This window comes from Diabrotica undecimpunctata, chromosome 7, assembly GCF_040954645.1.
Source record: "Diabrotica undecimpunctata isolate CICGRU chromosome 7, icDiaUnde3, whole genome shotgun sequence".
NCBI classification, from domain to species: domain Eukaryota; kingdom Metazoa; phylum Arthropoda; class Insecta; order Coleoptera; family Chrysomelidae; genus Diabrotica; species Diabrotica undecimpunctata.
Window position 1 is genome coordinate 101,569,679 of NC_092809.1, and position 24,088 is coordinate 101,593,766.

The window sequence follows — 24,088 nt, forward strand, 5'->3', positions numbered from 1 at the left end:
AAGGAGAATGGCTACAGATCGTAACGGATGTAGAGGTTTGCTGAGGGAGGTCAGGGCTTGAATTTGGCTGTAGAGCCATAGGATGGATGCATGGATGACGATAACGTTTATATCGTTAAACTAATGTTTGCCTGCTAAACATGTTTTGAGTAAAAAGATAAAGGTAGATAGAAGTCAATATTTTGGAATGTATCCCGTGTCGTAGATATCACTGAAAATTTTCTTCATTAAGCGTCTGAATTGTTTCTGCATAGGTACATATTATCCTGTTCTGGAGCTTTTTTTAGTTTGATAGCGTACATGTTTGATAACGTATTATACGTGTCGTTATGATTAAGTTGTTGAGACATTTAAAGAGGGATAGAAAAAAGATATTAATGCAATATTATTTTATTTAAACGTATTTCCATCTACCCATATACTTAAATACATCACATAAAAAGGAAAATGCTTTTCAAGCATAGTTTACATATTCATCACTGCTTGTAAAGGAAACGTGCGGATGGAAGTCTTCTTCTGAGCTTATGCTGATGTGTACTGGATTGTTTAAATCAATGTTGAACTGGTTTAAACCGTTTGAGCTTAGATTACCTAAAACAAGTATATTATATATTTTATTTAATATAAAAATAAATATTATTTAAATTATTAACTTTAGTCAAGGAAGAGGGAGAATTGGAATCACTTAAATACAATTTATCCTATAAGGCATAAATTAATTTTTTAACACTTTCAGCTCCGGTGACGCGTATACGCGTCCAAAAATAACTATAGATTAGCATCTGCGACGCGTTAGCGCGCTTTGTATGTATTATACTAACTCGATGGTATTATATGTCCCAATGACGTATAATAAATAGACCCCTCAGATTTTTATACTGATATGAAGCATATAAAACAGCTGGAAATAGACGAAGGTAAACAAATCAAAGGAACAGACAAGTATAAGTATTTAGGTTTCATATCAAACAAAGGAACAACGGAGGAAGATATAAAAAATAGACTAGGACAAACAAGAGACTGCATACGAAAATTGAACCCGGTACTATGGGATAAGAACATCAGCATGAAAACAAAGAAAAAAATATATAATACCATGACAAGAAGTATCCTCACTTATGGGTGTGAAAATTGGACAATAAATATGAAAATCAAAAACAATGGAGATTAAGAGGAGAATGGGAATGAACTCCGACATAATAGACTACATCGAACAGAAGAGGTTAACCTGATACGGACATGACAGAAGAGCAGACCAAAATCGGTGGATAAATAGAATAACAGAGTGGAGCCCGATAGGAAGAAGAAAGAGAGGCAGACCCCGAAGATCTTTCAGAGATGAGGTGGACGAAGCAATGAGTAGAAGAAACCTACAGGAAGGGGTCTGGCTAAACAGGAAAAATTGGAGAAAACGGTTGAGTGAAGGAATACAGTGAAAACTGTGGAAATCCTTGTATATATATATATATATATATATATATATATATATATATATATATATATATATATATATATATATTGTTATGATGTGTTTTTTGTTTGAATTATGAGCAATGAGTATTTTTAATATTATAATATATAGGGTTTTTATCGCGGTTCTCAAAGAATTAGCTTGTAAGTACTTTTTTAAATTATCTTTATTATAACTATTATGAAACACACATATATATCTAACCTAGTCAATGTAAATTTAAAATAAACTATCTTTAAACTGATATTCTTATAAAACTAATTAAATTCTATAGACAATCTAAAATTTACATAAACTATCTTCAAAATTGAAATTGTTATGACCCTAACTAAATTATATTAACAAAATTTTGTACCTTTCTTTCACTGAATGCCTAAATGAACTGTTTTCCACTAAGTATATAGATTCTAATCACCACTGAATGTCTTCGTACTTCAGTTATCCTTGTTTTTTGTGAAATTACTTTTTTCAATTATCAGCTTCTACCAATTTAAGATATAGTTTTCTTCACCAGCACTTATACACCACCAACCAAACCAGCAAACAGCATTTATATTTATTCTTCTTTTCAATATACCAATATCCACTTATTATAAGTTGATTTATACTAATCTCCAACCATAATATAATTTAATTTCTTCCAATATACTTTTTTTTAATCTTCAATAATTATTTGTGTATAATTATAAATGTGCATTAAATTATATGCATAATTTTTAATCTTCATTTAACTCAATATTTTAAACAATTTGACTATTTGTACCTGATTCACTGACTCCAACTAACTTTCATATTTCTTACTAAACTTTTCTGACTGACTTCTTGAAAATTCTGAACAATTTACTTTACTATTCACTAACTAAATGTGTCTAGGTACTAACTTTCATAATAAACTGGCCTGACTTCTGACTAAAAACTTCTAAAAACTGCCATAAACTGCCATCTTGAATCCAAATCACGGGTATTTATATCTTTCGGATTTCTAGAACCATCTCGTAAGAGATCATGTTCTATTCAGTTCTATTTAATACATGTCTGAATTTTCTGGAACAAACCATTTCGCAAACATGGCCATCTCCGGAGATCCAGAGAATTCCATTCTTTTCTATTAATAATTTTGTTTACATTTAGGCTTTTCAGATCAGAATATATAATTAAATTAGTAACTTAACATTCTAATTTAATAAAATACACATTTCAAACAATATATTATTATAACCCACTTATATTCGTAAATATTCTTAAACGTCACTTCAGAGTATAAATATCTGTCAATCTCCGAGAGTATTTTTGGTTGCCTAAGCACATGGCTCACTTATATATATATTTACAATATTAAAATACAACTTTTTACAATTATTATAATATGCTAATTTATTAAAAATGCCCTCACATAAATATATTTTTATTAAATTCTCTAGTATATAACTTATTTAAAACAACCAAATATCTAATATTATGTAGTATATAACTTATAAATTATTTTCTATAAACCCTAATTGTCACAATACCCCAAAAATAATATTTAAAATAAATAATTTACTTATTATTTTTTTAAATATTAATTTTCTCATACCTTATTAAATTTAATAAATCAAAATTTTTTTTTTTATTTATTTAAAATGTGTTAAATACATCCCTGTTCGCTGTCTATGTCAAAGCATAGAACAGCGGATCACAGTTCGGCTATTCTATGGTCAAACTGTCATGTCAAATGAAACAATGGATGCGATATCAGAGAATAAAATATAACCTTAATTAAAAATATAATAGATATTGTGTTCTGTTTATTTATAGACAAAATCTAAGAATTATTTCCATTCAAAATAACTTCATCAATATAAATTGGTAAGTTTTTCCACTTTATTATATTAGAAAGACATTTTTATAGCAATTATAGTATCAATTTTGTGTCTAACCCCAAATTATGATTTTTAGGGTACAAATTAACTTCCATATATACAAAATTCAACAAGTATGATGTCAAATTTATTCACAACAAAGAAATCTACCATCTATCTATGAAATGGATCTATCAGTAAGTTTTTTTTTTTTTTTTTTACATTCTTTTCTTTGTTTAGTTGACATATTGGGCATTGGGTAGTAATTTCTTTTGCTATACTTATGTCATTCTTTGCAAAATAATTGTCCCTAAATAGCATCCATAGCTTTCTTGAACCAATATGCATATAATTGTTATGTAAATTTTTCAATATTTTCTTTGCTAAAGTTCTAGTTATTACATATACTTCTATGCTATTTATTATTTTATAATATACCCCATCTTTCCTAAGGACTTTTTGTTTTTCACTCAAATTGATCTGATCTCTTATAATTTCTTCTTTAGAATATAATCCAGTACTTTCTACTAATTGATTTAATCCAATTTTTATTGTTCGCTGCCCTTTTTGTGGTGTATTTTCTAACCTTGATAAAGCATCTGCCACTATATTAGATTTTCCAGAAATGTATTTGATTTCAAAGCAGTATTCACTAAGTATTAGACTCCACCGATGTATTCTACTGTTTCCATATTTGTTATTTAATATAGACGTTAAAGCTTGGTGATCTGTTTCTATTGTAAATTCATTACCCAACAAATAAAATCTTAATTTTGTGATACAGTGTATTATACTTGCTAGTTCTAATTCTGAAACTGAGTAACCCTTTTCATGTGGCTTTGTAATTCTTGAAATGAATTGTATTGGGTATTCGACCCCATCATGTATTTGTAATAATACCCCTGATAATCTCTCTATTGATGCATCTGTTCTTAATATGAATGGCTGTGTGTAGTCAGGATAGTATATTTTCAAATTTGACAGAAAAATGTTTTTAATTTCTTGGAATGCTAGTTCTCTTCTCTGATCCCATCTCCATTTTACACCTTTTCTCAGTAGTTCAAGTAATGGAATTTCTTTTATACTTAGATCTGGTATCATCCTTTTATAATAATTAATTATTCCAATAAATCCTCTTAAAGTTCTTAAATTGTGTGGTGTTTTATATTCCTGAATGACTTGTGTCCGTTCTGGATCCATTTCGATTCCCTTAGTGTTAAGTTTATAACCTAGATATATGACTTCTTTTTGAAAAAATGTACATTTTTCTTGATTTATTTTTAGTCCAACTTTGTCTAATCTATTTATTATAATTTTTAGGTGTTTCTCATGATCTTCAGCCGTTTTAGAAAAAATTAATATATCATCAATGTAGTGAATTACAAAATGTTCATATTGATCCAAAATATCATGAAGACATCTACATAGAGCACTGCAAGATGATTGAAGTCCAAATGGTACTACTTTGAATTGATATACTACTCCATCTATCTGAAATCCTGTATACTGTCTACTTTTTCTTTCTAGAGGTATTAACCAGAAACTATGCTGTAAATCGATTTTAGTGAAAAATGACATTCCTGTAATTCTTCCTAATATTCCATCTATACTCATTGGTGCTTCAAATTGCTTTTCAGTAATCTTGTTAATATTCCTTGCATCCAAACATAACCTGATTTCACCTGATCTTTTTCGTACTACTACTATGGGGTTAATAAAACGTGTGTCTGCCTTCTCAATGATCCCATCTTCTAACATATTATTAATTGTTTTGTTTACTTCTTCTCTGTATTTATATGGTATTGGGTATGATTTTGTTTTAAAATCTTTTTCTTCTTTAACTTTTATACTATGGATATAATTTTGTGCAATTCTATTTTCTTTATTGACAAGTCCCTTGTGTTGCTGCAATATGGAAATGACTATTGATTTATATTCTTCAGGGCAATTTAAAACTTTCATCATATCTTCTTCTTTACAAATAAAATTATTCTTCATTATGTACTCATTATTCCTTGCTTCCAATTTTACGCACTCCGCCTCGTAGGCATCCATCTGCTTAAAATTTCCATTCCTTAAATATTCACTACAATAATTATTCTTTACATTCTTCTGGGACATTTCCCTATCATCAAAATACATTTCTTCTTCATAAACATCATTATTTTCTTTTAATAATATCCTATCAACTCTTATTCCTTCTTCTACCTCATCTTTCTGCATAAATTTAATTATTTGCCCTTCCAAAGTTACCATTTTTTCTTCAAAATCTATCTTTACTTTCTTCTTTTCCAATTCATCATTTCCCATTAATATATCAACACATAAATCCTTGACAATAAATCCTTGCATATTAATTTCTTTATTAAGAATATTAATTTTAAAATTGGCTAGTTTATCAATTTCACCCAACTTCTTATTATTTGCACCAATAATTTTAATTTTTGGAATCTTTATTATATCTGATAGTTTTAATGTGTTAAAAATAAAATTCTCCGAGACTAAAGTACTTTCTGAACCAGTATCTATCATAATTTTAATCATTTTATTTTTGGCCAAAGCATTTATATAAATTAAATTAATAGATTCAATAATTTTATCTTCATCTAAAGAAATAAATTCAGAAGGTTTTTCATAATAGCAATGGCCTAACTTGTAATTCAGAAAGTTTACTGCACAAAATTTTGATTATTAGAATTGTCAGATTGTATCTGACCACTTGGATCTGATGTCCTATGTCTTTCCCTACTATGACTTCTACTCACATTTTCCTGCCTTGTACTACTTCGTTCCCTGTCTTCGCAGCTTCTATTCCTTCGAACACAATTTACCTGTCTGTTATAGTTAGGTCGCTCTGTATTTCTTCTATTGTTAAAATCTTGTCTATTATTATTAGTACTGTTATTAAAATGTTGTCTATTATAATTAGTATTATTATTAAAATTTTGTCTATTATAACTAGTATTATTATTAAAGTTCTGTCTATTTGGATTACTGTTAGTATTATTAAAATTTTGTAAATTATCACCATACCTAGTATTATTGTTATATGATTGTCTATATTGTTGATTATCAATTTTATTATATTGAAAGTTATTGTTGTTTTTTCTGTTGTTATTATTACTTGTCATATTGCCTCTTTGTATTCTTTGAATAAAATTAATAAAACTATCTATTGTTTGAATATTTTGTACAGTTACGGTTTGCACAACATCAGCATCAAAATGTCTAGATACATTTAAGACTGTTTCATCCTCTCTAAGTGGTGGTTCTAAATATTTTGCAACTGTTATCAATTTCAATGCATAATCTACCATATTTGATTTTAAATTTTGATTATACTTTCCAAAATATAGAATTTCTCTAAACTTGGCTTGCTCTAGTTCACCCCAATAATAATTTAAAAATTTATTTTCAAATGTTTGAAAATTATCTAAATCATTCTCAATACTAGCAAACCAAGTTGCTGCATTGTCATTTAATGTCATTCTAATATAATCTTTAATATCATTAATATTATTCACAAATCTTAATTTATGTTTTAAACTATTTATGTATACTCTAGGATGCAAATTTTTTATATTACCAGAGAATTTAATCCCAGTCTCATTTGTTAAATTTAAGTAAGGTCTCCCTATGTCTCTCATTTGTGAAATATCATCTATTCTCTGTTCCACATTTCTTATTTGATTACTATTTATTTGGATATTTTGTTGTATATCGTCTAATTTTTCTTCTGTGTTTCTCCTGTCTTCGTTAATTTTTACTTCTAAGTTACATTTCTGTAACTCTATTTTCTGTTCTATATCTATTTTATTATCTTGAATAATCCTCTTTACTTCTGTCCTCTCATTGTCTATCCTTTTCTTGTAGTCATTCCGTATACTTTTTATTTCATTTGCAACTTTTTTCTCTGCAGCTTCAAGTTTTTTATCCATTTGTTTTACAATTTTATTATTATTATCTTCTATTTTCTTTTCTAATTTTCTATAATTCTCTTCCAATTTCTGTTCCATTTTTTTCATGTCTTCTTTGACTTCTTTTGAATTCTCTTCCAATTTTTTTATGTCTTCTTTGATTTCTTTTGAATTCTCTTCCATTTTCTGTTCCATTTTTTTCATGTCTTCTTTGATTTCTTTTGAATTCTCTTCCATTGTCTTTTTCATCTGCATCATTAATGACATCAAAGCTGCCATATTGACATTTTCCTCTCTTTCTGGATTCATTTCTGCAGTATCTTGTGGAACTTGAACTAAACTCTCCTCTTGTATAGGTTGTGTTTCTACTTCCACATCATTTTCATTCTTTTTGCTTCTTGTACCTTTCTTTCCTTGAGACATTTTGAGACTTTACTTGTTCAAATATAATTAAAAATAAAATCTATAATTTTTCCTTTCTACTGATGATTAATTTAATTATATGAGAGCACTTATCTTCCCAAACTAATTCTTTTAAATAGAGAGCCACCGCGTTGGGTGCCAAATTGTTATGATGTGTTTTTTGTTTGAATTATGAGCAATGAGTATTTTTAATATTATAATATATAGGGTTTTTATCGCGGTTCTCAAAGAATTAGCTTGTAAGTACTTTTTTAAATTATCTTTATTATAACTATTATGAAACACACATATATATCTAACCTAGTCAATGTAAATTTAAAATAAACTATCTTTAAACTGATATTCTTATAAAACTAATTAAATTCTATAGACAATCTAAAATTTACATAAACTATCTTCAAAATTGAAATTGTTATGACCCTAACTAAATTATATTAACAAAATTTTGTACCTTTCTTTCACTGAATGCCTAAATGAACTGTTTTCCACTAAGTATATAGATTCTAATCACCACTGAATGTCTTCGTACTTCAGTTATCCTTGTTTTTTGTGAAATTACTTTTTTCAATTATCAGCTTCTACCAATTTAAGATATAGTTTTCTTCACCAGCACTTATACACCACCAACCAAACCAGCAAACAGCATTTATATTTATTCTTCTTTTCAATATACCAATATCCACTTATTATAAGTTGATTTATACTAATCTCCAACCATAATATAATTTAATTTCTTCCAATATACTTTTTTTTTAATCTTCAATAATTATTTGTGTATAATTATAAATGTGCATTAAATTATATGCATAATTTTTAATCTTCATTTAACTCAATATTTTAAACAATTTGACTATTTGTACCTGATTCACTGACTCCAACTAACTTTCATATTTCTTACTAAACTTTTCTGACTGACTTCTTGAAAATTCTGAACAATTTACTTTACTATTCACTAACTAAATGTGTCTAGGTACTAACTTTCATAATAAACTGGCCTGACTTCTGACTAAAAACTTCTAAAAACTGCCATAAACTGCCATCTTGAATCCAAATCACGGGTATTTATATCTTTCGGATTTCTAGAACCATCTCGTAAGAGATCATGTTCTATTCAGTTCTATTTAATACATGTCTGAATTTTCTGGAACAAACCATTTCGCAAACATGGCCATCTCCGGAGATCCAGAGAATTCCATTCTTTTCTATTAATAATTTTGTTTACATTTAGGCTTTTCAGATCAGAATATATAATTAAATTAGTAACTTAACATTCTAATTTAATAAAATACACATTTCAAACAATATATTATTATAACCCACTTATATTCGTAAATATTCTTAAACGTCACTTCAGAGTATAAATATCTGTCAATCTCCGAGAGTATTTTTGGTTGCCTAAGCACATGGCTCACTTATATATATATTTACAATATTAAAATACAACTTTTTACAATTATTATAATATGCTAATTTATTAAAAATGCCCTCACATAAATATATTTTTATTAAATTCTCTAGTATATAACTTATTTAAAACAACCAAATATCTAATATTATGTAGTATATAACTTATAAATTATTTTCTATAAACCCTAATTGTCACAATATATATATATATATATATAAGCACATAAAAGCAAAACCAGACATTTGACATTTAAAAAAAATGATATATATGGATTCCATATGTAAACATTGATAGGAATCTATTTTTCTGACCCTTATGTTCATAAACAGACATTTGAATGACATTATTCACAGTTGAAATTTAGCCTTAGATGCAAAAGCAGACATTCGTGTACACTTTTTACGTGCAAAGGCAGACATTTGCCTTCAAACCATCTGGATGCGACTTCTTAGTCACGTGCTGTCGTATTTGGGCTGTTTGTTATTAAACTCGTATTTGGTTCACACTTTGTACTCACATTAAGACCAAACGTGGTAAACATACGTTATGAATTAGTACTCATGAAAATAAACAATAATTAAACATTGTAAACATGAATAACATTATTATTGAACCAACTCCAGCTAGTAAAGGGCGAAAACCATTGGTAAATAAGGATCAGAGGAAACGAGAAATAGCAAAAAAGGTATGTTCACATTGAAGTTTTTGTTTAACAACTGATCGGATTATATCATTTTACTTTTTTAGGTATTCTCGGCGGTGCCTTCCTGAATTTCCCAGGTATGCTCATAACACTAAAGTTCATCAATGTTCCTCGTTGACAATGACCGATATCAGAAAATTCAACGAAAATTTTTATAGCAAACCATCGAAATCCTATCAAGACATGTTTGTATTGAAGCACTGCGTGACAAATAATTCAAAAAGACCTGGTACGAAAATTAAAGAAAACGGTCTAAATAATCCAAAAACAGTCAGTGTGAAGTGCGAAGTACACCATCAACACGTCAAGAGGATTAATTCCTGTTTGTAAAAAAACATTCGTAGCGATACTGGGTATTGGAAAAAACCGAATTGAAAAGATATTAATGGAGTATCATAAAACAGAAGTTTTGCCAGCAGAAAGAAGAGGAGGTGACAGAAATTCACAAAAATCAATTTGTAAAAAGCAAGCTATAACACATTTCATTGAATCTATTACTTGCTGCGAAACTCATTATGCCAGGAATAAAACAGTTGTTAGACGATATTTGCCTTGTGAACTAAATATATATCGAAACTGTGGAAGGTGTATAATTCTACAACGGAGGAACATCTAAAAGTAAGACAATGCTTCTTATTACTATTTTTGTACGACAATAAAACATTGGTTTTGGATCACCAAAAGTTGATGTATGTTCACAATGTCTCAAATTTAGAATAGAAAAATAGAAAAAATAAAAAAAATCACAAACCCACAAGAAAAAATAAAGATAATGACAGAACAGCGCGTACACAAACTGCGTAGTAAAGCGTTTTATGAGTTGTTTAGAGAAGACAATCGCACAGTAGCCATATTTTCCTTTGATTGCCAAAAGAATCTACCACTATCAAAGATTCCAGACCAGGCCTGCTATTTTAGTATACAAATAAATTTGTAAAATTTTACAGTTGTAACTAGAAATTCAAACTCCCCACTTAATCCTGAATCAGTAAAATCGTTTATATGGACAGAAAATGATCGCCAGAGGAGTTCAAATGAGATTGTTTTCGCTGTTTATTACACATTGACAAACTTTCATTTTGATGAAGGGGTAGAGAATGTGCGTTTAGTCGCTGATAGTTGTGGGAACCAGAATAAGAATATCACAATGGTTCGATACTGGCTGCAATGTTATGCTCCACTTCATATAAAGTGTATAGAACTCGTATATCCCGTAGTCGGTCATTCTTTCCTTCCCCCTGATCGAGTATTTGCTTAAATAGAAAGAAAAGTTAAAAAATGTGTCACCATAATTGATTCAGAAACGTATATTAATTTTCTTCTTCTTTAGGTGCCGTCTTCTTAGCGAAGGTTGGCTCTGCAAAGTCTTCCCTATTTTGGGCTTTCCTTATTAAACTTTGAAAGTCTAATCCTGTCCAATCTTTGATGTTGCGCAGCCAGGACATTTGTCATCTACCCGGGCCGCGTCTGCCTTCTATTTTCCCTTCTATAATAAGCTGAAGGAAGTTATACCTGTCGTGTCTAAATATGTGTCCAAGATAAGACGTTTTACGCTTCTTAACAATTTCTGTGAGTTCACGTTCTCTATTCATACGCCTTAAAACTTCTTCATTTCTAACGCGGTCGGTCCATGGAATTTTCAGCATATTAATTTTATTAAAGATTATTCTACAGTGCTGAAGATGGGAGAAGATTACACAGTTTTTGACTGGAAAGGTGAGGTTCAAAAAGTTCTTAAAAGTCCTGGATCCTAGCATTTCGTTTTCAACAATCTAAACGAATATTATTTTCAAAAAACAAGAAAGAGTGTGTTTATATCACATGCAAACCGTTTTATAAAAATGTGCTTTCTAAGCCCAAGAGCATCTGCAAGAAAGGAAAGAATATTACTCAATACCAGTTACAACCATTGAGTGTAGGGAGACGTTTAAAACCAGATAAAATAAAAAGCATATCAACTTTGTTAAGGAAACACTATGGGGTGAATTGGGCAGCTGATGATCGTCTTCATTCCTTCATAAAATCTTTAACTACTTGGAAAACACTAACCAGGCGGAAAACCATCCTGAGGGTACGGAAGATCATCCTGAAGGTGCAGAATGATATGATGAATGATATGAATGGTATGATTAATTTATCTGATACTGAAGATATTAACTTAATAATTTAGTTTTTGCTTATATATCCATTAAAAGCAATATTTTTTAAATTTAGTTTTATTTTATTAGGTACGACTCTTTTTGTTATTATCACACACCAGGCTATCAATGTTATAAGACATACAAAATCAGTTGAAGTTCATAAGCAGACATGTCCAACTCTCACGTGCAAAACAAGATATGTCTAAATTTTAAACCAAAATATCTTTTTACTAACAAGTCTAATTTATGTTTTGTTTAGTAACAACTATTTTATCAAAGATAGAAAATTTTGGTTAAAACATGATGTTCATTGGTGTCAAATTACGATTTTGGTAGGTTTTTTGAGATTTACTTTTTTAATCTCGAGTTGGTTTAGAATGGAATCGTTTGTCCCATGAGCTGTTCAAAGTATGAGCAGCATTCTTCTCCATCACCACATTTCAAAGCCATCAATTTTTTGGCGCTCGCGTCTGCGAAGAGTCCAAGTCTCTGCCCCGTATAATCGTCTCATTTTGATATTTTGAGAGATAGATCTGTCTTTCCAAACTTTAGTTAGGCGACTCATCGCATTTTTTGCCATACCAATACGTCTCTGAACTTCTGCTTCACAGTTACCATCGTTAGTTATACTAGACCCGAGATAGACAAAACTGTCCACTATCTGGTATTCCTGTAACATATTAGTCAGTTGAATAGTGTGGAATCTGTCGACCACCATTATTTTTGTCTTAGCTTTATTGATTTTCAGACCAACTTTATTGCTTTCGTACTTAACTCTTCGCAGGAGATTAAACATTTCTTGCTCATTTGCTGCTATAAGTGTAGTGTCATCAGCAAATCTTAAATTGGAGATTTTCCTACCAGCCACTGTTACTCCACCGGCCCATCCATCTAAAGCCATCCTCATGATATGTTCACCATAAATGTTGAATAAGTCAGATGACAACACGCATCCTTGTCTAACACCTCTCTCGGTCTTGAATTGGTTTGAGAACTTCTGATTTAGTCGTACTGTTGCTATATTGGACTGGTACATATTTTTAATAAGTGTCACCAGGTGCATTGGTGTGCCCATTCCTATTAAAATAGACCACAGATTTATCCAGCTTACACAATCAAATGCCTTTTGGTAGTCATCGAAGCATATAATCATAGGTACTTGAAATTCTCTACACTTTTCAATGAGTTGTCTCAGGTTCGGGATTTGTTCCCGTGTACCTTTACCGTTTACAAACCCCGCTTGTTCCTGAGGTATTTGGTAATGTAGATAGGTTTTTAATCTGTTTTTGATGATGCAACAAAATTTTACTAGCATGTGTTATTAGTGACAGTGTGTGGTAGTTTTCACATCTGGTAGTAGTTCCTCTTTTGTGTAGCGGGATATAAATTGAGGTACACCAATTAGATGTTCATTTTCCTGAATTCCAAACAGTGACACAGATAAAATAGGTGATATGTAATCCTTTGTTACCTAGTAACTGTAGTATTTCACCTAGTATTGAATCAATGCCTGGGGATTTATTTCTCTTTAGCGATTTAATTGCATCTTTGACTTCAGCTAGTAATACAGTAGGTTCTCTAGGGTAGTCAAAGGGCCACTGATTTTCTGCTGGTACCTCGTTATGTTTATATAGCTCGCCACAGTATTTTCGTCATGTTTCCAATATTTCCTCAGTATCGGTCTTTAGATTACCTTACTTATCTATTACAGACCACGTTTGAGATTTAAATTCTCTGGTAAGGAGTTTGATCTTCTGAAATAAATCCCTCGGTTCATTTCGACAGCCATGTTCCTCAATCTCTCTACATATTTGAGAGATGTAATCTCTCTATGTGTTCTACGCAAATTGAAGTCTGTCTTTTTCGATTTTCGGATAATCTATTGTAATATTTTTTTGCTTGGTGTGTTCCCATTAATGTTATATGTTTTGAGATATTTAATTAACTAAAATAAAGCATGGTTGTAATGTTCTACGTAATGTTGGAGTAATAGGTTCTCCCCACGGCCTAATGCCTGGTAGAGATTGGTATATATTTAACCAACAAACAATGAAATAAACTATTTACAACTTAAATTCAATTTATATTTCTATACCTGCTAAAGTTCGGTGTAAATCTTTTATAATATTATCCAGTTCCATTTGATTAAGTTTCATCGTTATTTTGGTAGAATTGCTATCATACAAAGATCTCTTCGCTCTTGAAAGCAATGCAAGAGTAAATTCACTCTCAGATACTGGTGTGTCATCTGTACCAAATTCCTAAAAAAGATAAAATGCGTCGTCTTAATAATTTGATCGATGTTAATAAGCTTTTTATCTACAAGAACTGATTTAATTTTTTATATGTAATATACAGTGGGTCACAGTTTAAATGATGCAGTCGCTACTGAATAAATAAAACTAGCTTGTGTCAGTGGCACATATTAGAAAAAAATTACTTACTGAAATTAAATTATTATAATTCTTCTAAAATAGCATAAGCTATTTTTTGTTTCAAATATACCATACTTAAATAACAATAAATATTCAATTATTTTATGTATGATTTTGTTGTCACAGCTAAAATGCAAACTTTAAAACAGGAAATTTTTTTTTTTATTTAAAATTAACGTGTCTCGACAGCGTATGGTCATTGACACGGGTACAATAGTTTACAACATTATACATATTTTATATAGGTATAGGTACAAGAATTTAATATGAACTTTTTTTTTTTATAGAAAGTTTAGAACAATAAAGCTTATCACTATGCACTGTTTATATTAGCTAAAATAAACTTGTTTCTTTTAAAAATCTAAGAACACTGTCAAAACGGTTTGGAACACTGAGAATGTCTTTTAGATTTCCTTTTAGGCTGTGCTTGTTTCTGGAAGAGTCATACTGGCAGCAGTCCACTATCACGTGTTTGATGGTCAGGACCTTATTACAGTAGTGGCATACTGGAGGGTTTTCTGATGCCATAAGGTATCCATGTGTGAGACGTGTATGCCCTATTCGTAGTCGGTGAATAACTGATTTTTCTTTCCTGTTCATAGAGGAGATATTGACGCGAGATAAGCTGGGCTGAACTTCATGCAGCTTAGTTTTTGTTTTACTCCACAGGTCCGCCCATGAGCTGAGGCATTTTTTGTTTTACCAATATTTTAAGATCCGTATGGATTTGGACCTCTTGGAAGGCTATGTCAGAAGAACATGCTGCTTTAGCGGCTTGGTCTGCTTTTTCGTTTCCCAATATACCAACATGAGATGGAGTCCAGATCATTATGACTTTTATGTTAGCAGAATATAGTTGGTTACAGATAGTGTGGATTTCCTGGACTAGTGGGTTTTTCGAGAAAATGCATCTTATTGAATAAATCGAGGAAAGAGAATCAGTGCAAATGGCGATTTTTATGCTTTCATTTGAAGTAGGACGGATTGAAGTCTTTAATGCTTGGAGAATTCCATATAATTCTGCGGTATAGATACTACAACTTTTAGGCAATCGCACAGAGCTTATTGTCGTCGTCAGTGTGGACACAGCGGAGCCACAACAGTCTTCATTCTTGGACGCATCGGTGTATAAAATTTCATCAAATTGTGTTAAGTTAAGGATGTTTTGGAAGGATTTTCTAAGGATTAAGTTTGGGGTTTCTGTTTTGTCGAATCTGCATAAATCAGTATTGAAAATTGGAAGATTGTGCATCCATGGAGCTGTCTTGGGGGTATAAATAGAAGTAGTATTGGAGAGGTTGATGGAATCTAATAAAGGAGATAATATTTGTGGTAATGTGAGAGACTGATTGGAAGCGTTTACTGGGGGAGGTTCTATGGGATTGATTAGATTTATTACCGGGTTACTTGGGTTTGCTGATATTCTTACAAAGTATGAAAGTAGAAGCTGCTGCCTTCTTAGATGGAGTGGTGGCTCTGAAGATTCAACGCACAGACTTTCAGCGGGGCTTGATTTGAAAACACCGAGGCATAGTCGTAGGGATGTATTTTGAATCGTGTTTAGAGACTTTAGTAGGGAGCTACTAGATGTCATATAAAGAATACTGCCATAATTTAGCTTAGAGCGAATTAACGCTCTATATATTTTAAGAAGAGATTCTTCGTCAGCTCCCCAAGAGAAGCTAGCAAGAGATTTAAGTAAATTGATTCTTTGGGTACAGTTTCCTTTAAGTTTCTGAATATGCTGTCTCCAGATAAGCTTTTTATCAAAGGTGATACCAAGAAGTGTCAAATAATTAACTGTTTGTAAACGAAGTCCGTTTAGAGTTATAGAAGGTGGATTAGGTCTATGCTTTTTGGTAAAGTGAATTACTTTGGATTTAGGAGCTGAAAACACAAATCCAGCACGCGTAGACCAGGTGTCTATTTTGTTTATTGTGTTTTGTAGCAAAGTGCTGGTGGTAGCTGTGACTCTGCCTCGGTAGTATAATATAATATCATCAGCATATATCGAGTACCTGACTGGTGGTTCTATATATGAGGAAAAGTCATTGATGCTAAGTAAAAATAAGGTAGTGTTTAAAACTGAGCCCTGAGGCAAACCGTTGTCCAAAGCATGTGGTTTTGATATTTTTCCATTTGTTAATACTCTAAAATATCGACTTGTTAAAAAAATTTTTAAAAATAAATAAATGTTACCAGTTAAATTATATTCCGTTAATTTTCTTAGAATTAGAGGTCTTTGTACAGTGTCGAAGGCACTTTGGATATCTAAAGCTACTGCTATGACTTCGCTTCTATTCGAAAATGCATTAACAATGTCAGTATGAAGTGTGACCAGGTTATCCATTGTACTTCGATTTGATCTGAAACCTGTTTGGAATGGGTCAAGAATATTATTTCTTTCTAGATACCATAGTAAGCGTTTATTGACCATCTTTTCTAACAGTTTACATAGTGAACAAGTGAGAGAAATTGGTCTATATGATTTTAGAAGATTTGGAGGTGAGTCATTCTTTTTAATAGGAATTGTAGTTGCTTGTCGCCATAACGTTGGGAACTGGTTTTGAGACCAGATCTTATTATACAACTCTAGCAGTTTGAGATGTGTGTCTGGATGGAGATTTTTTAAGAATATTGATGGGATATCGTCAGGACCGGCTGCTGAGTTTTTCAATGAAGATATGGCTTCGTTTAATTCTAGGAGATTAAAAGGAAGATTCATAGAGCTGGTGTTAGAAAATATTTTGGGGCTGGAAATGTTGGTATCTGAGTTATTGGGAAGATTCGGAATATTTGACTTATCTGAAAAGTGAGAGGCAAAGATATCTGCAATATGTTGATCATCGGTAACTGTATGATCCTGCAGGGAGATGGCGGCTATTTTGCTGGATGTATTATGACCTTTCATACGTCTTATCTTTGACCACATTTGCGCGGAAGAAGTATCTTTTGTGATTGAACTAACGTATTGATTCCATGAGGCTTTCTTACTTTCTTTTAAAATACGCCTAGAATTGGCCCTAAGTTTTTTAAAATTTATTAAATCCGTGGTGGTATGGGTCTTCCGGAATGTATTTAATGCTTTTTTGCATTGTTTGACAGCTATTTTGCACGACTTATTCCTCCACGGAACAGGTTTCTTGGAAGGATCAATCGCGCATTTACCAATACATTCCTCAGCAGATTCAGTTAAACAGTTATTTAATAGTTTTACATCTGTATCTATATCATTGTTAAAAAGTAATTCATCGGTTTTTCCCTTAACAGTGGTTCTGAAAAGATCCCAGTTTGCTTGAGTAATTTTCCATTTTGTTATAATTCTTGAGGGCATTTTTGACTGGTCAGAGATAAGAATAGGAAAATGATTACTATCATAGAGACTGTTTAATGTGTACCATGAAAGTAAAGGAAATATTCCGGGATTACAGAAATATAAATCTATGGAAGAGAAACTACCTGATTGGATGTGAAAGTATGTACTACTTCCTGAATTTAGTAAGTTTATATTTACGTTATTTAGGAAATTTTCGATTGTTTTACCTCTTCCAAATGTGTTTTCGGATCCCCACATAGTATTATGATCGGAACTTATTAAACAGTAGTTTGGAGGGATGTATATGCAACAAATTGTAATTTTGTAGGGACACCAAGCTGTAACGGCTACAGCTTCGAGGTTTGTGTTTAGCGGAAATTCTTTATGGAAAATATCAGTGGAAACAAAAATTGATGCTCCACCACTGGCACGAAGTTGGGCAGTTCGAATATAGTGGTAACCTGTAAAATTTTTAAGTTGTCCGGAATATTTATCAGTGAAGTTTGTTTCTTGTAGGCATAGAAAGTCAGGAGAAGACTCAGATATGAGCTGTTCAAGGCGTGGACGACGGGGATAAAATCCGTCACAATTCCATTGTATCAGTGTGAAGGTTGAAATTAATATGTAGAGTGTTTGGATGTTTGCGAGGTTTGTGAACTATCAGACAGGTATTCTTTATCACAAGCATCCTGGGAATTATCAAGACTGTTTATACTTTCAGAATCATCTGTTGCAGAATGTATTTTAGTTTTAATTTTTTTAATTAAGCGTGTAATTCTGATTTTTGTAGACCAATCTTTAAAATTAGGGTTTATTGATTGCAAAGTTAGAATGAGTGATTTAATATCTGTTGTGAATTTAAATGCTTCTGAGACAGGGTCACAGCTGCCGTAAGCGTTCTCGATAAAGGCAATTATATTATCAGGAGGAACTGCAAAAGCTTCTGGGTTTTGTTTATAGGCTTCGTGTATTGCTTGCTTGGAGTCAGTGGATAGACTGGGGTCGAGAGAAGAACTACGTTTTCGTTTCTTTTTTGTGTTGGAGGTGCTAGAGGAGCTAGGAACTGTTTGTTTGGGAGGAAACATAGTTTGTTCTGTTGCAGGGTTTTCCCCAGATTGAAGGTTCTTATCGCTTATAGATGATATAGATGAGCGTGGCCTTTTCTGTGAAAGATGAGAACTTAAACATAGTTTATCTGACTTTTTAGATATTGTATCATTTTCGCAATTCTCTGGGGAAGAAGACAAATAAAATAGATTTGTTTGGGAGGGAGATGATTCAGAATGAGATGGAAATTGTGTATTCTGTTGCTGTGACGTTGATTCGGTGGGGGGATTTGGGAGGACATGGGAAACAGTAGGATTTTCAGATGATAAGTTGTCAGATGAAGTATTGGGGCAATTAGAAGCAACATGTCCTGATTGTTTGCATAAGAAACATTCCATTTTGTCCGTAGACAGAAAAATTCTATTATCATTGCCTTCAAAAGGAATTAACAAGGAGGTGTGAAGCTCAAAATTATCAGAGGGAGGAAAAATATATACTTGACGGCGGAAGCTAAGGATGTGGGAGTATTCATCACCTGGAATGCCCGCTTTGAGAAAGGACACGGGGGAGGCTATTTGGAAACCAAGACTTTTCACTGCATTTTCGGCCAGTTCATGGGGAATGTAAGGAGAGATGTTCGAAATTAATATTCTTTTTGTTGGGGAGACAAGTTTACGAATACTTAAAATAAGGCGTCCGATTTGAACGGTTGGATGGGATTTCAGAAGTTGATCAACGAGATTTGAGTTCACTAGATATATGCAGAACCTATTGTTAGATATTCTGGATGCAAAGGAAATATTTTTTGGTCCGATGATGTCACCAATGGCTTTAACGTAGTCTAGAAGTTTAAGGTTTTCTTCTGTGTGAAGAACTATCGCCTGTTCTTTTTTTGGGAAAGATGGTTTCGGTGTAGATTTTGCAGCGGTTACGTATGAAAGAGATGTAGTTGCTGGAATATTGTTTGTAGCAGTTTGAAGGGCCATTGTTAAGGTAGAAACTGTAGGAGTATTGTTTATATTTGTACTGTTCATGTAAATACAGACAGTAACCTCGTTTTATTTCTCTTCTTTAACTAATTTTGCTATCCAAATTTGTATTAAAATCCATTGAATTGGATGGCCAGCAAGAACCAGCAGACTGGTAAAACCAGTCTCTGGTATGCACTTTGTATCAATTAAATATAATTTATATGATTTAATATTATAACAAAAGCAATACGTACAAAACTTGTCCAGAAATCACTTTTCGAAATTACACTATTAAATCTAAATTAAACACTAATTACTACCGATAAGGCAAACTGGATTTTAATTGTACTTGGCACACTTCTTACTCGTTCGAGTGCTAGAACAGGAATGGAACAGGAAAATTAATATAGAAAACAAACTTCATTATTAATTACAGCCTGTAGTCGTCTAGGCATTGATTCGACCAACTTGCTAGTGTACTCTGGGGAAATTGTGGCCCAAGCTTCAGTAATTTTTGCTTTCAATTCATTTCTATTTGATATTGGGTCACTATTTACTTTATTTTTATGTCCTCTTCCTCTTTCTTCTTGTATGTAGGCTTTAAAGCCTATTTCGTCTTTAATAATAGCCTCCTAAATTGTTTAAATTATCGCACCATCTTTTTCTTGGTTTGCCAATACCTCTTCATCCATTTGGTGACTTATCTGGTGCTATTCGTACTATCCTATCCTCTGTCATTCTACTAATGTGTTCGTTCCACTCCTGTTTCCGTTTTGTCACCCATCCATTTGTGTCTTCTGTATTGCATGCCCTTCTTATGTTTTCTCTTCTCTCCCTATCCAACATACGTTTCCCTGATATTCGTCGAAGTATTTTTATCTCTGTTGTTTCTAGTAGTCGTCTCGTTTTAGATGCATCAGGTCTTGTCTTCGCCATATGTTAATATAGGTCTAATTGCTGCTTTATAGATTCTTGTTTGTGTACCTTCTCTTAGGTATTGTTCTGAAGCTATTTTCTTGTGGCATTTTAAATTAATTACTATTTAAATGGGAATAAGCCACAATTAAAGGATAAAATACGTTTATTGACGTTTCAATTTCCACTTCGGAAATCGTTCTCAAAATACAAACATTAGTAAATTAAACAAATTTTGTTTTTTGTTACTTAGTGAAAAATTCTTCTAATAATTTAATTTTATCTGACTCATCTATATTGACAATTCAGACATACCTTATACATTTTCAAGTAGACGACTTTAAATTGATATTGCCAATATTGTTGAGTTGCGTTCCTGGGACGACTTTACTTATAAGATAGTTCATTCGATTACATGAAATCAACTTTAACTTGAGAATATCCGTCAGAAAAGATCATAAAATGTAATTCGTCTTTAAAAAGACAAATACATGCCATGATGACAGTAAAATTCTCCTGTTAGTGATTCCATAGTAAATTATGAGGGAAAAACCAGAAAAAAACCTTATAATACTATCCCGACATGGTAAGTATTTGATCGTGCATTTAGTTTACCTTCAATAAACACCAAATTCCGATTTTATATGTTTGTTATTTAAAAACATAAATGATGTATTCTCTATATGTTACTGACTTACCAATACTGGTATATTCCTTTTAAGAACTTCCTCTTTCAATATGGGTAACCAGATCCTACTACATTCTGCCGAGGAATTCGCGACACAATTGGTCTCATTTAGCATAATTAGAGCCGCTTCTTAGATTTTTCTCTTTTTACCATCCGTTTCTTTTAGGACTATATTTGAATCATTCCATTGAACCCTATGTTCATTATCCCATGCGTGTTTACAGATTTGAGATCTATCAAATTCTCTATTTTTAATATAGGATTGATGTTCACTTATTCTAACATTTAATGGTCTTGATGTTTCACCTAAATAAAACTGATCGCATTCACAAGGTATTTTATAAATGCAATTCTTTGTCCTTTCTTGTTCATTGTTAGGTTTGGTTGTGGACAAAATAGATCTCAACGTGTTTGTTGTTTTGAATGTTGTTGAAATCTTGAATTTATTTCCTATCCTTTTAAGCTTTTCCGATAATCCTTTTATGTATGGTATTGTTAAAAAAAAATAAAAAGGATAAAAGGGTAGGAAATAAATTCAACATTTCAACAACATTCAAAACAACAAACACGTTGAGATCTATTTTGTCCAAAACCAAACCTAACAATGAACAAGAAAGGACAAAGAATTGCATTTATAAAATACCTTGTGAATGCGATCAGTTTTATTTAGGTGAAACATCAAGACCATTAAATGTTAGAATAAGTGAACATCAATCCTATATTAAAAATAGAGAATTTGATAGATCTCAAATCTGTAAACACGCATGGGATAATGAACATAGGGTTCATTGCTTCCTGCTTTATTAATTTCCCATCAATTTGGATTTTACATCGTAGTGGGTATTTAGACGTTGTCATACATTTGGTTTTTTTGCAAATTTATCATATTGTATTTCTTGGCTGTTGTATTGAAGATGTGTCTTAATCTTTGGAGCTCGTCTTCTGTCTCGGCGATTAATAGGCGTCATCTGCATAATATAATATTTGGATTTCTTTGTTCCCCATTCTGTAGCCATGACCTTTACGTACTGCTTGTATTATTTCGTCCATTATTATATTAAAGAGAAGTGGACTTAACAAGTCACCCTGTCTGACTCCGCTTTGTACTGGTATACACTGTGTTAGTTTTCCATTTATGAAAAAGTGAAAAAGACAGAAAAGATTTGATTTCACGTTCAAAGCGTCTATGTATCTATTGATACGTATTTCGACTTAAAAAGTCTCATCAGAATAGTTATTCATAGAACGTCTATGAATAACTATTCTGATGAGACTTTTTAAGTCGAAATACGTATCAATAGATACATAGACGCTTTGAACGTGAAATCAAATCTTTTCTGTCTTTTTCATTTTATTCGGATCTACTCTGTATGAGTACGAGAAACAAATTCGTTAGGATTTCTGCCTAGATGAATAGACATGTCGTGGAATGCAAATTTTAGATTCCCCATGTCTCTTTTAACATCTTTATCATCGTCTGGCCATGTCTTGCAATTTTTAGAAGGCTCCAGATTAAAGCAGAAATCTGAATTTGTTTCGAAACTATCTTACTGATTTTTCCATTTATCTTTGCCTGTATTCGATTATGGAAGTAGATGTTTTTGATGGTTTGTATAATATTGATTGGTATGTTTCGGTTACGGTATATATATATATATATATATATATATATATATATATATATATTTTGTTATGATATGTAAAATCGAGAAAAATATTGGTTTGTTTAAAAATATTTCAAAGTTCAAAAACATTAAAATAATTCAGATAAGTAGGATAATATCCAACAAACATTTCGGAGAAGGAAAGTTATTAAATCCTTGGATTTCCTGTACTAAACAAAGTGTAAGCTTTACATCAATCATTTCTTTGTTACACTTGAGTGACCCGCATAAGTTTAAGTGAAAGCCAAAGAATTGAACGGGGTTTTTCAAAATCCATTAATGCAGTGATTAAAGACAATAGGAGGGATTATAGAAAGAGGTTTTTGTTAGTTTTTAAGATTTATAAAAAAATATTATTTGTAAATAAGTTTTAGGAAATTTATAATTATAGGTAAAAATTTGTTTGTTATCGAAATGAAAAAATGGGGGAATTGTGACGAGTTTTGATTGGCGGAGATTGAAAAAGGTGGGATAAGTGTGTAGGAAAAAGTTTAGCGAGATTGAGGAGAGAGAAAAGATATGGTTAGTTGGTTTTCCAAATCTGTAGGAGGAACAGTGATTGTTCTCTGGCGGTTCCTGAAATGTAGCAAGCAGTAGTGTTGAATGTTAGTGAGTTTTTGTGGAGTTAGTGTATCTGACAGGAGCTGAAGCAACAAAATATTGTAAGTCATATTTCTCTACTTATATTCCAAGAGTCACTGTTCAGGCCAACGAGAGATTCAGTTTATCGTAAAGAGAAGATATTCCAAGAGTCATTTTTCACTCGGGCCAACGAGAGATTCAGTTTATCGAGAGGAGAAAAGGCTATCATAATTTGAATGATTTGTGCTTTTGAAGGAGATCATTAAGGACGATATACTTGCAACAATCGGTGTAAGATTGCTGATTACATAGGGAGCGGTTGAGAGGAGATAATACAGTCTATAAGGAACAAGGATTTGGACCACTCATCATCAGAGAGAGATTTTTTGTTTTCTGCAGTTTTTTTCTTTTATTGATAACACAATTTTTACACTTAATTTAGAAAGGATATAAATATTTTGATTAGGAGAGTTAGAATAGTTCGGAATTTTGAGATTTCAATTAATATTGTTTGTACCATTTAATTTGATTGTTCTCGTATGTAGAACAAAATTTTTGAGAATCAT

At 31.7% G+C, this 24,088-nt stretch overlaps 1 protein-coding gene across 2 annotated transcripts in view; it reads right to left on the reverse strand.

Annotated features, from left to right (window-relative positions):
- Positions 1-383: 383 nt before the first annotated feature.
- The window catches only part of stl (ADAMTS metallopeptidase stall), a 251,760-nt gene continuing 228,055 nt past the window's right edge, over positions 384-24,088 (reverse strand). For both annotated transcript variants that reach the window (XM_072537889.1, XM_072537891.1), the window contains 2 exons: positions 14,000-14,165; positions 384-591 (listed from right to left, as the gene is read on the reverse strand). In XM_072537889.1, coding sequence (XP_072393990.1) covers positions 455-591; positions 14,000-14,165 — 303 coding nt within the window. In that variant the 3' untranslated portion in view covers positions 384-454. The remainder of the gene's footprint in view (positions 592-13,999; positions 14,166-24,088) is intronic.